Below are 16,596 nucleotides of genomic sequence, written 5' to 3'. Positions count from 1 at the left end.
CCTCTGATTGCGCGAGAACTGGTGGTAACGAGGGAAGTGAAGCGGTGGACGGACCAATCGGAGTCTGCGCTTCAGGACGCTCTGACTGACGTAGACTGGGACATGTTCCAATCAAGTTCAAGTGACGTCAGCGAGTTTACGGAGGTTGTAGTAAGTTTTGTAACTACGCTAGCAGACAACATCGTTCCCACGGTGAAAGTTTGGAGATTTCCAAACCAGAAACCGTGGGTTAATAAATCCATCTGCTGCGCTCTGAATGCTCGCACAGCCGCTTACAACGACGTTCTTGTATCCGGAAATATGGACATTTACAAAGCGGCGTCATACAATCTGCAGAGGGCGGTGAAGGACGCTAAACGGACGTACAGAGAGACTGACTGTGGAGCTACAGATGGAGCGGGGGGACACAAGACGCTTGTGGCAGGGGCTGCGGACTATTACGAATTACAACAGCAGCTCCTCCCCAGCCACGAGGGTGGACGCCTCCCTGGCCAACCAACTGAACTCCTTTCATGCGCGGTTCGAGTCTGGCAACAACACCGCTTGCTCACCGGCTAATTGGAGTTACACCGCTGGGGATGAGCGCGCACTCTCAGTGTCCGTGCACAAGGTCAGGAGGGCTCTGATGCGTGTGAACACCAGGAAAGCTGCGGGCCCAGATGGCATATCTGGGCGAGTACTGAAGACCTGTGCTAACCAGCTAGCTCCACTACAATATTCAATCTCCCTGGCTGAATCATTGGTTCCGTCCTGCTTCAAGAGGTCCACCGTCGTTCCTGTCCCGAAGATCGCCTCTCCTGCCTGCCTGAATGACTACCGTCCGGTGGCTCGCACCTCAGTGGTCATGAAGTGTTTCGAGAGGCTGATTAAGGATTATATCTGCGCCTCTCTGCCCCGCACCTTGGACCCGTTGCAGTTTGCGTACCGGCAGAACAAATCCACGGATGACGCGGTCTCTCAGGTACTGCACACCACGCTCACGCATCTGGATGGCCAGAAGGGGGCCTATGTGAGAATGCTGTTCATTGATTATAGTTCAGCTTTCAACACCATAGTCCCCACCAGACTGGCTGTCAAGCTCTGGTGAGAAAGGCGAGGCAGCGTCTTGACCACCTCAGGCAGCTGAGGAAATTCCGGGTCTCGGTGAATTGTATGCGACTCCAAAACAAACTAAATAAGCCGCTGAGAGGCGATGATAAGGGGCCTATTGTCCGACGCGCTTCTAAACAAACAAATGTCGATGCGCTGAATCCAACGAATGCGTTTAAGGGTGTTTATTAAATCAACATAAGGAAACTTAAATCAACGGTGCCTTTAACTCATAATACAGCGATCAAAACAAATAAACGAAATCAAACTAGAGCGGTCAACGAAAGTGTGGGTTCCCCAAACACCCCCTCTCACTCTGATTATCAGCAGGAGATCAGCTGGTGCCTTTTAAAGTGACGCCCATATGCCTGTCAATCATTCATCCCACACCCGTGATAGTAAATTCATTCATTGACCAAATATAACCCAAAACATAATCATAATAATTCATAATAAATTCATATACAATAAACCTGATAATAATAAATCAATTAATAGCAAACCAATTCATGGCTCCTACACGCGAGCCCCTAATTATTAGGTTATTACATAATAATTACATCATAGGAGCACATGAAATAATGTACAAATGTTCCCTTTTTTTTTCCCACATTTACATAAACATGCAAATCTTCTTTCTTGAGTCGCGAAAAACGAGTGTTCGTAACGAGTGTTCGTAATCCAGAGGTTCCCGCGCAAAGTCATTTGCAGAGTAAACACTCTCGTCGCAAAGTCATGAAAAGTCAAAAAAGGTCAAACGGTCAAAAGTCAAACCCCAAGAAATTGTAATCCAAATAATTGTAATTGTAATCCATCTTCAGCCTGTACAGCATTGATGGAAACCGCTCTCTTGACCTCCGGGTCATCTGATGGAAGTTGATGAGAATCGTCAGGATTGACAGGCCACTCACTCTCAGGTTGCAAAAGAAAGTGAGGTCCTGACAACCATGCTGCATACTTCAGGAATGCGTCCACTTTTGCACCCCTGGAGGCAATATCAGCTGGGTTGCTTGCAGTTTCCACGTATCTCCATTGAGATGGTTGTGAAGACCTGAGGATTTCAGAAACTCTGTTGGCAACGAAGACTTTGAATCTGGAAGGCTCGTTTCGGATATATTTGAGCACTGAAGCGCTGTCTGTCCAGAATACAGAAGCGTCGACATGTGCAGCTCCTTCTTCCACAGGACGTCCATGCGACTTGCCATGGTGGCAGCAATGAGCTCCATTCGTGGGATGGTGACGACCTTTAATGGAGCTACCCGAGCTCTTCCCATGACAAAGGCACTGTGTACTTGAGAGAGTGCATTTATGGAGACGACGTAAGTCACTACTCCATAGCCTTCCTCACTTGCGTCACAGAAATTATGTAGCTGTGCTGTGACTACTTCTCCAAAATCCAAGGGTTTCAGACATCTTGTGATGTTACATTTCTCCAATTGGTGAAGTTCATCAAGCCAACTTGTCCACTTCTGGGCTACTGTCTCAGGGACCACATCATCCCATCCAAGTGCTCTTCTGCACAGATCCCTCATAATCTTCTTTGCAGACAGTACGACAGGACTTAAGATGCCCAGAGGATCGTAAACAGAATGGACTGTTGAGAGAATTCCTCTTCTGGCGAGCTGTCTGTCTTTCATCAGGATTTTGAACTTGAAAGTATCAGACTGAATACACCATTCCACACCAAGTACTCTCTCCACAGATAGTGAGTCTTGGTCCATGTCCAACCTCTTCATGTTCTTAGCTCTGTGGCTTTCAGGTATTGCAGCCATGACATTGTGCCGGTTGCTTATCCATTTCGTAAGCTTAAATCCACCCTTAGCACAGATGGCGACAAGTTTGTGATAGAGTGAAACGGCTTCTGCTTCCGAGGCCACAGCTGCAAGACAGTCGTCAACATATAAGCAATAAAGGACCGTATCCACTGCCTCCTGGCTGAACTGTTCCTTATTGTCCTCCGCAGATTTCCTGAGGGCAAAGTTGGCACAACTGGGGGAAGATGTTGCCCCGAAGAGATGCACCATCATCCTGAAGTCGACAGGGTCTTGATTTAAATCGCCGTCAGGCCACCAGACGAACCTCAACAGATCAGCATCTTCTGCTGGCACTCTTGCCTGGTGAAACATGGCTTTAATGTCCGCCATGATTACCAGCGGTTCTTTCCGGAATCTGGTGACTACTCCAATTAGTGAACTTGTAAGATCTGGTCCTTGTAGGAGTTGAGTATTGAGAGATCTTCCCTGGAAACTTGCTCCACAATCGAACACAACTCTGAGTTTCCCTTTGGTAGGATGGTAAACAACATGGTGTGGGATGTACCAGATCTTACCATCACTATGCTCCAGATCCTCTTCAGCCACCTTTTCAGCATAACCTTTTACAACAAGGTCGTTCATGAAGGCTGTATACTCAGCATGGAACGAGGAATCCATCTGAAGCCTCTTCTTCAGGTGTATAGCACGCTGCTCCACAATTCTCTTGTTGTGAGGCACGCTGACGTCCTTTTTCCTCAATGGCAGGCCGATCTCATAATGGCCATTCACCAATCTTGCTGAGTTTGTGACCAGCTCCATGAATGTATGATCCTCCCTTGACATGGCAGTTTGTTCCTCCGTGCTGCATTCCGGGAAATCTGTCTTAAACTGCTGCTGCCAAAGTTCATCCAGGTTCACGACAGACACCCTGTTCACACATACCTCTGCCTGCTGACAATCAATTGCATCATCGCTGTCTCCTTTCAGCGGTCCATTGACGGTCCAGCCCAGCATTGTCCTGATTGCATAAGGACCATTATTGACACTGCGAATCACTTGCAATGGCTCTAAGGCTGCTGGAACGTTTGTACCTATCAATAGCCCAATGTCAGCGTCAATCTCCGGCAGGTGAACATGTCTCAAGTGAGGCCATCTCTGAAGATCCTTCTGTCTCGGGATATTTCCCTTGTAAACAGGCATACAAGCCTGTGTGTAAGCCATGGTAAGTTCACAGAAGTGCTCCTCATTCAATCCGGCCACTTCCAGTCCTGGCACACTGTAGCTAGGAACAACTTTCTCTTGGCCCATTGTCCGCAGGAGAATATGTACCTTCCTTCCTGTAAGGTTAAGTTTGTGCATTAAAGCTTCAGTACAGAACACAGCGGATTTTCCTGGGTCCAAGAAAGCATATGTGGTGACAATTTTACTGCCCTTCTTGGATTTCACATGTACTGGTACAATAGGTAGTTACAATCGTCACCAGCCCCAGTAAGGCCACTTGATACTAGCATACTGTCCACTGATATCCCTGGTTTTCTCTCAGATTGGTCAGAGTCTTTGTCCTTCTCTCTCGGAGTGATGTGAAGTACGGTAGGATGTCTTAGACCACATGTTCCACAGGCAATACGTTTACGGCAATGTTTGCTTAAATGTCCAATACATAAACAGCCGAAACATACCCCCTTTTCTCTCAAGAAGCCAATCTTCTCTTTATGAGGTATTTTACCCAACTGGGGGCACGAATCCAATACATGTCGTTCTCCACAGCAAAGACATTCTTTCCTTACTGAAACATGTTCCTTCTCTTTAGTTTCAAACTGAGTTGTGGACTTCACAGGGCTCACAGTAGTGGCAAAGCTAGTTCCTTTCATTCCCGTTCGTGGTGGTGGTGTATATTTGCTCCCACTTTTAGTTATGATTAGTGGTGGAGCATCCTGTATGTTTCCAAAGATTGGGTCGGTCAAGATCTTCACTTGTTTCCCAATAAAACTTGTGATATCCATAAATGTAGCTCTGCGCTTTTGTTTTTCCTGTAACTCGCATGCTACGTTCCTCCACTTGTCGCGGTATTTGTATGGCAGTTTCCTTATGATGGTCAGCATGTTTGCAGCCATGTCCAGCTCATGCAAATACTCCACCTCTTCCATGGCGTTAGAGCAGCCCTTAAGGAAAAGGCTGTACTCTTGAAGAGCTTTCACATCTTCATTCTTAATAGGCGGCCATGACAGGGCCTTGTCCATGTATGCTGATGCAATTTTTTGCTCATTTCCAAATTGTTCTCTAAATAGAGCTTTTGCTTTTGCATACCCTCTTGCAGGGTCCAGTTGCTGGCAGCTCCTTACCAGTTCCATAGGAAGACCTTTTGTGTGCTGCTACAGGTAATATAAACGATCACTGAAATTCTTGGTATTGTTTTCCACTCCGTTTTCGAAAGCCTTCATAAAAGCATGGTATTTTAATGGATCTCCATCAAAGATGAGTACCTCCCTTTTAGGCAATGATGACATGCATTGTTGCTGTATCAATAGGGTTGTGATTTCATTTTGTTTCCGCATAATGCCCAGCATGTCATTTTGGTACTAATTTGCATATTCAGAATCAACATTTGCATTTCCAGAATCATTATTTGCATTTCCAGAATGAACATTTGCATGGTAAGTATTGGCAGTTGAAACAGATTGCATTGGTGCATTGGAAACGTATTGCATTGCTGTATTTGACACATATTGCATTGGTGCATATTCATGGGAGCTTTGCTGAAGTGGGCGTGACTTAGGATCCGAGCGCATAGCTGTCAGAGGCTGTGATTTTGAATGAATGAGCTGAGAGTCTTTAGGCTTTGTTCCTGTGTTTGCATGATTTTGTGACATTTTTGGTGTGAATGGATTTGCATTGGCACTGAGGGTTTGTGGTTTTCCTTGTGCCTTTTCCACATAAGAAGTCATCCCATCCCCATGCTTTGCTTTCGAAGATTTTCCACTAATGACACTTTGCGTTTTCAACACATTTAATTTGGCCATTTGTACTGCAATCTCCTCATCCAGCTGCTATTGCTCTTTCCTTTTTCGCAACATTTCCTCCTCGGCTTCCAGCGCATGTTTGTCCTTTAACAGTTTCTGTTTGATTTGTAATGCTGCCAAGTCAGCTTGAGCCTTCAAACATGCAGATGAAACTTTTGAGACAGATGAAACTTTAGAGGCAGTAGATTTTCTCCCGACATTTGACACACTGTCATTTGGGTGCACATCATCTTGAATGTCATTATCATCATGCATTATGATTACTGATGCCGCTGATGCGGGCCTGGCCTGTTCATCCACACTTTCAGGTTCCAACTGTGCACTCGTTTTTCCTTTCCAATTTAGGCTATTTGTGCCATTAAACAACACATCCACATTCCACAGAGAAAGGACACTTATTCAGAAATCATCATCATTTTCGGTATTCACACATCAGCGCAGCAGCGCAGTTAAAGAGACCAGCGGAGTTAAAGAGACAAGCGGAGATTCCTTTGTTATAGCTGCAGCAGAGTATCTTAGCCAACTTTAACTCTCTGAGCGTCAAATCAACCCTTGATCAGGTATTCACTTCGTCCCCAATGGACTATATATGCAGTGTTCCTTCCATTAAACAGCTTACAATTGTACCTGACTTTCAAGGATGACTTTGACCGTGGGCTCACGAAAGTTTGTTGCCAGCTGTTCCTCTGTCTGTATCGCCGCCCGGCTTTCGTTCATTCCTGTCCGCTTGATCCGTGTTTGATTTCTTCTGCTGATGTTGCCTTGATGCCGTCGATAATACCGTACATTTTCGTTGACAATTGTATGCGACTCCAAAACAAACGAAATAAGCCGCTGAGAGGCGATGATAAGGGGCCTATTGTCCGACGCGCTTCTAAACAAACAAATGTCGATGCGCTGAATCCAACGAATGCGTTTAAGGGTGTTTATTAAATCAACATAAGGAAACTTAAATAGACGGTGCCTTTAACTCATAATACAGCGATCAAAACAAATAAACGACATCAAACTAAAGCGGTCAACGAAAGTGTGGGTTCCCCAAACACCCCCTCTCACTCTGATTACCAGCAGGAGATCAGCTGGTGCCTTTTAAAGTGACGCCCATATGCCTGTCAATCATTCATCCCACACCCGTGATAGTAAATTCATTCATTGACCAAATATAACCCAAAACATAATCATAATAATTCATAATAAATTCATATACAATAAACCTGATAATAATAAATCAATTAATAGCAAACCAATTCATGGCTCCTACAGTGAGGATCCTCAAGTCCTTCTACTCTGGAGCAGTGGAGAGCATCCTGACAGGCAACATGACTGCCTGGTTTGGGAGCTGTACTGCTCAGGCCAGGCGGGCCCTGCAGAGGGTGGTGCGTTCAGCTGAACGTACCACTGGAACTACCCTCCCTCCCTTGCAGGAGTTATACACCAGGAGGTGTAGTAGCAGAGCCCGCAGGATCATGAAGGATCCTCATCACCCCAACAACGACTGTTTCAGCTGCTGCGGTCAGGCAAGCGCCTCCGCAGTCACATAGCGAGAACAGAGAGACTGAGACAGAGTTTTTTCCCGCAAGCTATTAGAACTGTCAACGCTGACCTCACCAGGGGTCCTCACTGAGCCACACAAATAGGCTCCACTACCTTACTGCACTATTATGTAGCATACTGTACCGCATACTGTGTCACTGCTCAGGGTTGTTCGTGATGCCGTATTGCTGCGCCGTACTGTTGTATACTGTGCTGTATTATCCCAAACACTACCTCACTTTATTCACATGCCACTTTAATGGACATATCTGTATATACATAATTGCCAATTCCATTTACATAAGCATATTCCCTCTATCTATTCCATTTTATTTCATTTTATTTTATTGTATTCTATTTTATTCTATATATTTTTATTTTTATTCTATAAGTATTCGACTTACTGTATTACGTTTTAGGAGTCAGTTAGTTTGGTCTATTAGAAATACATTTTTCCTAGGACATATTGTGTGTTATCACCGGGTACGTTGCATTACATTTCACTGCATATATGTATGAAAGTATGTATATGTATGTGACGAAGTAACCTCTTGAATCTTGAATCTTGTATACTTTCATTACAAAAAAATATCTCTACTAAGTACTGCTAGTTTTGAGAGAATGTTTAACTGGCTGTGACTGACATACAGTTGGTTTGATACTGTGACAAATATTTGTTGTAAGTGGCTTTGGACAAAAGTATCTGCTAAATGACATAATGTAGGCTTGGCTCCTTGTTTTATATAAAACATTTTTCAATATACAGTAACCTAGCCATAAGCAATAAAATAAACCCCAACAATAAACCAAAAAAAAAAAAAACTAGAGAATGAAATTGAATGAGGTTTGTTGTTTTATTTCTGGTTGATTGTTCGGGTTTTATTAGATTAGTAGATTTTATTGTTTTTATTGTTAGAGTATTGTATATTGAAAAATGTTTCTTATCTTCCTATTGTGATTCATTATTTTATTCGTTTGATAATCCTAAATAAAATAATACTAATTGGTCCTTTTAGACATTTTATGAGAGCTTTGTGTTTATTTGTGTCAGATTGCATACCAGCCCTTCGAGCTCTCAGTAGCTGATAGTTGTCTGTCCCAGGGCCATGGTAGTGCTGTGGGAGCCTTCTTTGGAGACCTTCTTCTCCTGCTGTAACAACAAAGCAGAGGAATCACCAATTTACAGATTATCGACTAGTTTCTGTAAAATAACCTCCAAAATATTCAATGTCACACAACTTGGCAGGTCACCGATTTGGGTCTAACACCAGTAACAACGCAGCAGCGGAGCACTGAAAGTAGCACCAACAAACACAGACTTTAGCAATAAAACTGACCTTTTTTTTTTTAAATAACTCCCCACTTTGCAAAGGCAGACTGCTGTGGCATCATGTTTAGTTTGCCTGAAATGTAGAATGAGGTTTTGCACTGAACGTAAATTGTGGATTTGTCCACCATGAGTTGTGTTGAACTACTGATAGAAGAATGAAGCAATAGCAGAAACAGTTTATTCCACCAGGCACATGTACATACGTAAACTAGGATTTTTTTTCTGGTGAGGTTTGGTGTATTCCACCGCAGACGATAAAAAAATACATATACAAAAAATTACAATTCTCTTTATTAAAAAAAAAAGCTTAACAATCCGAAGAAGTTGAACTTCAAATGGAAAATGAAGATAATAACTAAAATAGAATAAAAAGTTAAGTAAAAATAAAATAAAAAAAATATGAATTGAGAAATATATATAAATAGATAAATATGAATAATAAGAATAAAAAATACAAAAGAGAAATAGTCAGATATATAAAAATATACTAAATATTCATACTAATATACTAAATCTTAATTTTCTTCTTCTTCTTCTTCTTCTTAAATATTGAAAAATCTGAAACTATGCTCATATACTTTATGGGTATCAATTATAAACGTGAATTGTTACGGCGAATTTATTCGATTATTACAGTGTAAAACTAGATTATTCCAGTATTTACAGTGTAATCATGTACAGTGAAAGCACGTCCAGTATGAAAAAAGGTGCATTGCTGCAAGAATGAAACCTATCTGCGTACATGAGGGGTGAGTATTAAACAGGGACAAAGTGAAAAAAAATCAAAACTATCCATGCACGGTAAAGCTGTCATTGAGAGTGGATTAGAAGTCGTCTAATTTTAACTTTGGCCTGATTGTAGTGTACTCCTGAACCTCCTTAACCAATCCAGCTTCAGCTTTGTTGTCTGGAAACTTCTGGCTCCATTGTTCACTCTTTTAAGGCTGAGACAGAAAGTAATATCACTCTCCAAAAATGTGCACAAAATATAGAATCAGACAGGGCATGGGATGAAAAGGGCATCATTACATTAGAAGAGAGCCTCAAGACCCCATTTACACATGGCATTAAAAAGTGATCTGTATCCACATACGTTATCTGGATAAGGAAATATGCATGGTAATGCAAGGTGTAAATGCATGCAGATCGCAGAGAGAAATAAAAAAAACCACAAAGGAACACAAATCTGGAAAAATCTAATTTTCCTTCAAGAAAGGATTTTTCAACTTATTTGGCTGCTCCTGGCGATTTTAGAAATGCACAAGATGGCGGCTTTTGCTGTGGTGGGACACATATAGAGATCCGATAACAAGGTAGGCAGAATCAAGATAACGAGAACGCTTATTAATAACAAGTGTAAATGCAAAAGCCGTTGATAGGATGTCATTATCCAGATAATATATCTAGATACAGATCACATTTTAATGCCAGGTGTAAATGGGTAAGATGGTGATAAATGTCACATTGCTACGATGCAATGCAATGTTACAATGCTTAACTTGAGAATTTTCTAAATATGGCCTCAAACAAGTAAATGATTAGTCAATAAAATGTCACAACATTTCAGTTAGTAAGCTTAATGTAGATACCATAACACAAAGCAGTTTTAGTGAATACAATTACTTGGATAAGTAAATTGAGCAGCGAAGTGTAATTAAATATAACATACTGTACTTGCGACAAATGTCCCTATCCAGGTATGAGAGAATTTACCGACGCCAGATGCCCTGCGCTGAGCATACCCAGCTACGTAGATGGGGCTCAGGTCTCACGGCTGGATGGGGGCGTCTGGTCAGCTGTGTTGGGGCGTGCCACGCTCTTGCGCGGGGCATGGGGCATGGGTCTGTTGGCGCGGGGCCTGGCCCTTGCTACTCAGGACAGGGCTTGCTGTCTTCCGACCTTATACATCAGAACCAATTGGGACAAGTCCTGTACATTCACTGGTGGACACTTCACACACGCACACGCACAGGCACACACGCTCACACCACCGGCTTTGAATGCACACCAGCACCCTCCTGGTTGCATTCCTCTCACTTTCTTCCTCATTCACTACCATAACTATGACAGGAAGAAGCCACATGCCCAATTGCTGTTCCAGTTTTCCTGGACCTAATTAACTGTGTTTTTTCGATACATGTCGTCCGATGTTTATATTTTTCCGGGTACATGTTGTTGTTTGTTTCTATGTATATGATTTTTCATGTACATGTTGTTGTTTGGTTCTATGTTTATTTGTCTCACCCGTGGTGATTCTCCCCCTCTTGGAGTAGTGAATAGTTGTTGATAAACCAAATATGGTAAAATAGTTCACCAAAGAGGGGGATTGGTGGCGGTTCTGTACAACAAAAAACTGTTATTTTGTCATCCTACAGGTCATCCAAAATACAGAGTTATTGTAGCAGTTCCCGATGATTAAAGAATTAATAAAGAGTTGCATTGCAGGTTGAGAAGTTGAACTCCACTTCCAGATTAACTGTCCTAGACATAATGGCACACAAATACTCCGTATTGTATGCCCAGCATGCTGACAGCACAGGTTAAAATAAATAAATAATTTATTTGAGACACTAAAGAAATCGCTTAAAACTGCTATTAGGTGGTTTTCCACTATAAAAAACACCCAATAGATTTTCAAAATCTAAACTTTCCAGCCCATGTCAATGAGTTTTTGAAACCTTTACAATTTTCTGGATTTCTGCATACATTTGACCTAAAATGTGATCAGATTTCCTAAAAATTGACAACAACAACCCAATTAAAGAAAGAAGCCAAAAGAAATTGTGGCGGACAAAGGGGCGTGGTCAAGCACTAGCGGACGACAGCACGGTTCCCTTTCCCGCGGCCACAAAGCTGCCTCGAATTGGCTCTATCAGCACCCGTGCAGCGCTGATTGGTACGACTCGAGGCAGGGACTTTTCTTAATGTGCATCTGTCTTACAGAGAGGATCAGCACGGGCTTGTGAGCAGCCCAGCGGCATAACGCCACTCCTCCTGTGCCCAAGAGGATCATTATTATTTGCATTATTATGATAAATCCTAAGTATTGTGAAATGGACAATAAAACTCTCGCCATGTTGGTACACCACAGCCTCCCTAAACCCTAACCTGTGGGCAGAGACTCCCACGAGTGGCACCTGAGCAGGGACCTGGGAGGGGCAGGTTAACGAGTGAAAGGCGCCCTGGAGCCGATCAATGTCTACCTTGAGTCCTTGAGGCAGGCTGGGCTCACCGCCAACCCAAAGAAGTGTGTCGTGGGACGGCGGGTGGTACGGTATCTGGGGTGCCACTTGGGCGAAGGCCTGGTCCGACCCCAGCTTGATAAAACCGCTGTGATCGGAAACATTCCGAGACCCAAGACCAAGAAGGAGGTGAGGCAGTTCTTGGGGCTGGCCGGCTACGATAGGAGGTTTGTCCCCAACTTTTCAGAGCTAACCTACCCCTTGGCTGACTTTACTCGAAAGAGTGATCCAGATCCGGTCCAGTGGTCAGAGAAGTGCCAGCAGGCGTTTGCGATTGTAAAGTCAGCTCTCTGTGGGAAGCCAGTGCTATTTAACCCTAACTTCTCTCTCCCTTTCTGTCTGCAGACCGACGCGTCAAACAGAGGGCTGGGCGAAGTCTTGTCCCAGGACGTCGAGGGGACCAAGCGTCTGGTGCTGTGCCTCAGCCGCAAACTCTCAGAGCAGGAGTCGAGGTACAGCACGGTGGAGAAAGAGTGTTTAGCTATCAAGGGGGCACTCGGTTCCCTCCGCTACTACCTTCTTTCACCCTCTGTTTGGACCATGCCCCGCTGCAGTGGCTCCACCCCATGAAGGACACAAACGCCCAAATCACCCGATGGTAACTGGCTCTGCAGCCCTTTAACTTCCTTCCCTTAAGCACCGGCTGCGAACGACAGCACGGTTCCCTTTCCCACGGCCACCAAGCTGCCTCAAATCGGCCCAATCAGCACCCATGCAGCGCTGATTGGTCCGACTCTAGGCAGGGAGTGCGGATGGCAGAGGGGATTGCGTCTCCGATTTGGAAAGGATGATGTGGAAGACCCTGGCTCCATTCCATACAGAGCAGATATTGATGATGGGCATGGTCAATATGCTGATGCTGAGGTTGTCCCACAGAGAGAGGATGTCCCAGACATGTGTTTAACAAGTCCTAACCCACACCAAAGGAAGAAGACAGGCACAAACTTAAAATACTGCTCAATTTACCGTCTTGTGACTTCTCAACCCCATAGCAGAGACATTTTGTTCAAAAAATGTGATTTTCACTAAAAACCTAGAAAAAATAATAATGAAACAACGGCACTTCTGAAAATTTACAAATTTTAGTTTCACCTAAATCTCCCCTTCCTGCTCCTCTCTGCTCTTCTCTTTGTCTGTCAGCCAGGTGGTCTGCCAAATCTTCCCGCAGCTGCTGCTGTTGTCTTGGTGGTAGCCTCCACAACACCTGACCCATCTGTGAAGAACAAAACAAGAGATAAACGAGATATTTTGATCCTTTTTTTCTATTTCTATATCCTCAAGATTTCATTCATAGTGTATTCAATAGTGTAACAGGGAGTCTCCGTGGCGTTACTGCAACTAAATGACTCCATCAGTTATTCACGACGTAGTAATGAGCATATGCAACGAACAACGTAACAAACAAACGTATGTGAGCTACTACGGCTAACTATATACAGTATACAAATGTATCTCATTAGGATATACCCCTTAAAACATCTGATCTCATTCGGGGTGTTTCAGAATTTCATTCAATTGTATGTTCATAATAAAAAATCAACAATAAATATCTTTTACATTGTGGTACGACCATTTAGAGTTCATATCCGTGATAGGAGAATTCAAATTTTCTCATAATTTGGTGTCATTGGGTATATCTGCTGTACATCAATGACAAATACATCACATGACCTGATCACGCTCATGTGAGAGGACAGCTGCACATACGGAACCTGTGCAATTCAGTTACCACAATAGTGAGATTGCTGATTTTGATACTGTGTGTTTATTGTTGTTCATTATTCACTATGGAACACTAATAGAACATTTAACTGCCCCTGACATACAATAAAATACAACATGGAAGGGTCACTGAGTTCCAGTAAAATAGAGCATGGGACTGTAATCAAGTTTCAGTATAATGCAACCTGTAACTCTCACTGAGTTTTAGAAGGGCACAACGTAACTAACATGGAAATGTCCAGTTCAAACTTCGTTCAAAAGTCTCTTTCACTTTTAAGTGCAAATACACCTTTTTTCAATGATATGTACATGGTACTTGCCAGACCAAAATAAATTGCAATCATTGCCAAATAATAAAAAAAAAATAATAGTAAATGGCCAACTCTTCTCACTCTGGTTCACTGGAATTCCTCCTCCCTCACTGTACATCATAGTAACTGAATCCAATCGAACTCGTTTTACTGAGTGACTCGTCAAGAACCGAGTCTCAAAAAAGAGTCAAACCTTTCTTCACGAATGGAGCTCATGCGCTATAAACCCTCCGCTGTAGTGACAGCAATAGAAACGCAGTCTGCACAATTTAGATTATTGTCAGGCAACAGATAAATAATATATCTAATCTTCTTGTTTTACCTTGAAGTACCTCCAAACAGCCAACATTTTCTTTCCTTCACTTTCTCTTTTGAGCGTCAACTACATTACATTACGTTGGCATCCGGTTTGGTTGTCAGAGCAGAGTACATGAGCAGAGTTTGGCCGTGTAAATTTGACCATCACAGAATCAGATATATCTGATATCTGACGCTGGTCACTGGTCATGGCCAATCAAGCTGAAACCTGGCTGATCAATTGGTGCATCTCACTTTTTATATGTTAACATTACGGCACATTTTTATACTTGATTATTCCGCCCCTACTTTCCCATATTACGTCAGAGGTGAAGTGTTACGCCTCAGTGGAGAATAAAGAACCGCTGCTTATCAGTGGATGGTGAGTGAGAGAGTTGAGGGAAGGGAGGGGTTACATCACAACGAGCACAAGGTCTCATAACATCAGGTCCAATCCGAGGGATGTCGTTTAAATACCCAATAAATGTACGCTATTATTTTGTATTGATTGACTGTTTTCTGTAATTAAATTACAATATATACTTTGCTTTTGTGTTGTTTCAGCTGCCATTTGGTACCTGTGAATTTCGACCAAGAATTGCGTGGCTGGTACACAAAACGCGTGCAGGTTGGAAGGTCTGATGTTTGTTTTATATAACATACAGTATATTGCGAGCTTTGACATAAGGACAGTTTAACAGTTTTAAGACTTGAACATGTTTCCCATTGGACTGCATTTAAAAGCATGGCCTGAAGCTACAGCAGAATGGAAAGATTCTCAATAGTAAATCCCTCAGTTTGTACTATGAACAGTTATAAATGATAGGAACCGACCTTTTAATAGACCTTGGTTGAAAAATAGCAAACCTGTCTTTTGAGCGAAAGGTTGGTTGAGCAGGTTATAGCTCCATCTAATGGACTTAATTCCCAATCTTGGATACTGGCACATTCTGACAAATCAAGGAGAAAACATCGAATGAAATGACTTGAAAGACATGAAATAATAAAATTATGTACATTTTGTTCCAGTCAATTTTTTGTCGTATCTCTGTATATTAATTACAATTTAGTTTTTATTTCGGAGGAAGTTTTGTTTTGTTTATAATTTAGGTAACACACTTTTTTGTTAATTATAACTTCCTGGCAGATAAAATATATAATAAGGAATATGAACAAATAAAAGCAACTAAGACCTGTTTGCGTAAAGAAGAAAAAAAAGAGCTTCAATTCCTCTGTGCAGACAATTTCCTTTTTCCCCTCTTGTGCATAGGGTTCCCTTGTACATCTCTATTACTTAAAGTCACATGTGATGACTTGTTCAAAGATAAACTTTTAACTTTAAATCAGGGGTCCAGCCTGCAGGCAGGGGTTTGTTTAGTTTGAGGAGCATGATATCATCATCCAAAGTAAGATAAGCCCAAGCTTCGTCTCTCAGAAGTCATTTGCATCCAATCACTGGGGCCTTGTGGACTGCATAGTGTTTCCTATGAGTAGACGGACAACTTGAGCCAATGCTGCATTTGAAGGAAACTTGGAAAACTGTAACTCGTGCTGTGTTTTACAAAACCCCAAGATAATAATTGGATAAAAATAAGATACTTCATATAAAGTAAACATGTCTATTTATACACAGTCTATTTCCAAAAGATTAAATCTCCTTCAATAAATCGACAGCGTCCCTCCGCCCTGACATTGCAGTGGACACGGTGGACTCGTAGCGACCCTCAATCTCGACAGGTTTTCCCTCAGTGTGATCCGACCAAGTCGCATCGCCAGTCAGTAAAGAGGGAGCGGACAGAACATCAGTTCTTAGCGGTTAGTTACACTCCTGTTGAAAAAAAGGAACAAATAAATCTCAGAAAACCTTGAAAAAAGTTACGAAACGAATGGAAAAAAAACTATGCAGCGTTGAATGTAAATTTGGATAATTGTAACTTGTGCTACATTTTAAAGTACCCAGAAAAATGGTGGTCACACTCTATCTCCAAACAAATTCACGCCAAACTGGCATAACCCAGATTTTCTGGTTAAAAACAGACCAATAATCTTTAGGTCTTGGAAAAAGACAAGGAATTACTCATCTGGAACACGTTTGAAAACAATTTGCTTATATCCTTCCCAACCTGAACTCAAAGGTATAATATCGGTGGCCACGGCTTCCTTCAATTCCTTCAATTACAGCAGTCTCTAAAAGTTTAAATCAAATTGACGAACAACATCCTACAACCTCCTCAAATGATTGAACATCTCACTCATATCGGTCACTTGAAAAATCCCTTTTCCAGAATATACAAACTT

General features: G+C 42.5%; 1 protein-coding gene across 5 annotated transcripts in view; it reads right to left on the bottom strand.

Annotated features, from left to right (window-relative positions):
* Positions 1 to 16,596, bottom strand: part of fbxo8 (F-box protein 8) — a 56,745-nt gene that overhangs the window by 35,319 nt on the left and 4,830 nt on the right. For all 5 annotated transcript variants that reach the window (XM_079998601.1, XM_079998605.1, XM_079998604.1 and 2 more), the window contains exons 2-3: positions 13,061 to 13,181; positions 8,457 to 8,546 (exon numbers count right to left, since the gene is read on the bottom strand). In XM_079998601.1, the coding sequence (XP_079854727.1) occupies positions 8,457 to 8,546; positions 13,061 to 13,181 (211 nt within the window). The remainder of the gene's footprint in view (positions 1 to 8,456; positions 8,547 to 13,060; positions 13,182 to 16,596) is intronic.

The sequence above is a fragment of the Zeus faber genome, assembly GCF_960531495.2.
Source record: "Zeus faber genome assembly, chromosome: 4".
NCBI classification, from domain to species: Eukaryota; Metazoa; Chordata; class Actinopteri; order Zeiformes; family Zeidae; genus Zeus; species Zeus faber.
Note: the sequence above shows the minus strand (reverse complement) of the source record. Positions and strands in the feature narration are given on the sequence as shown.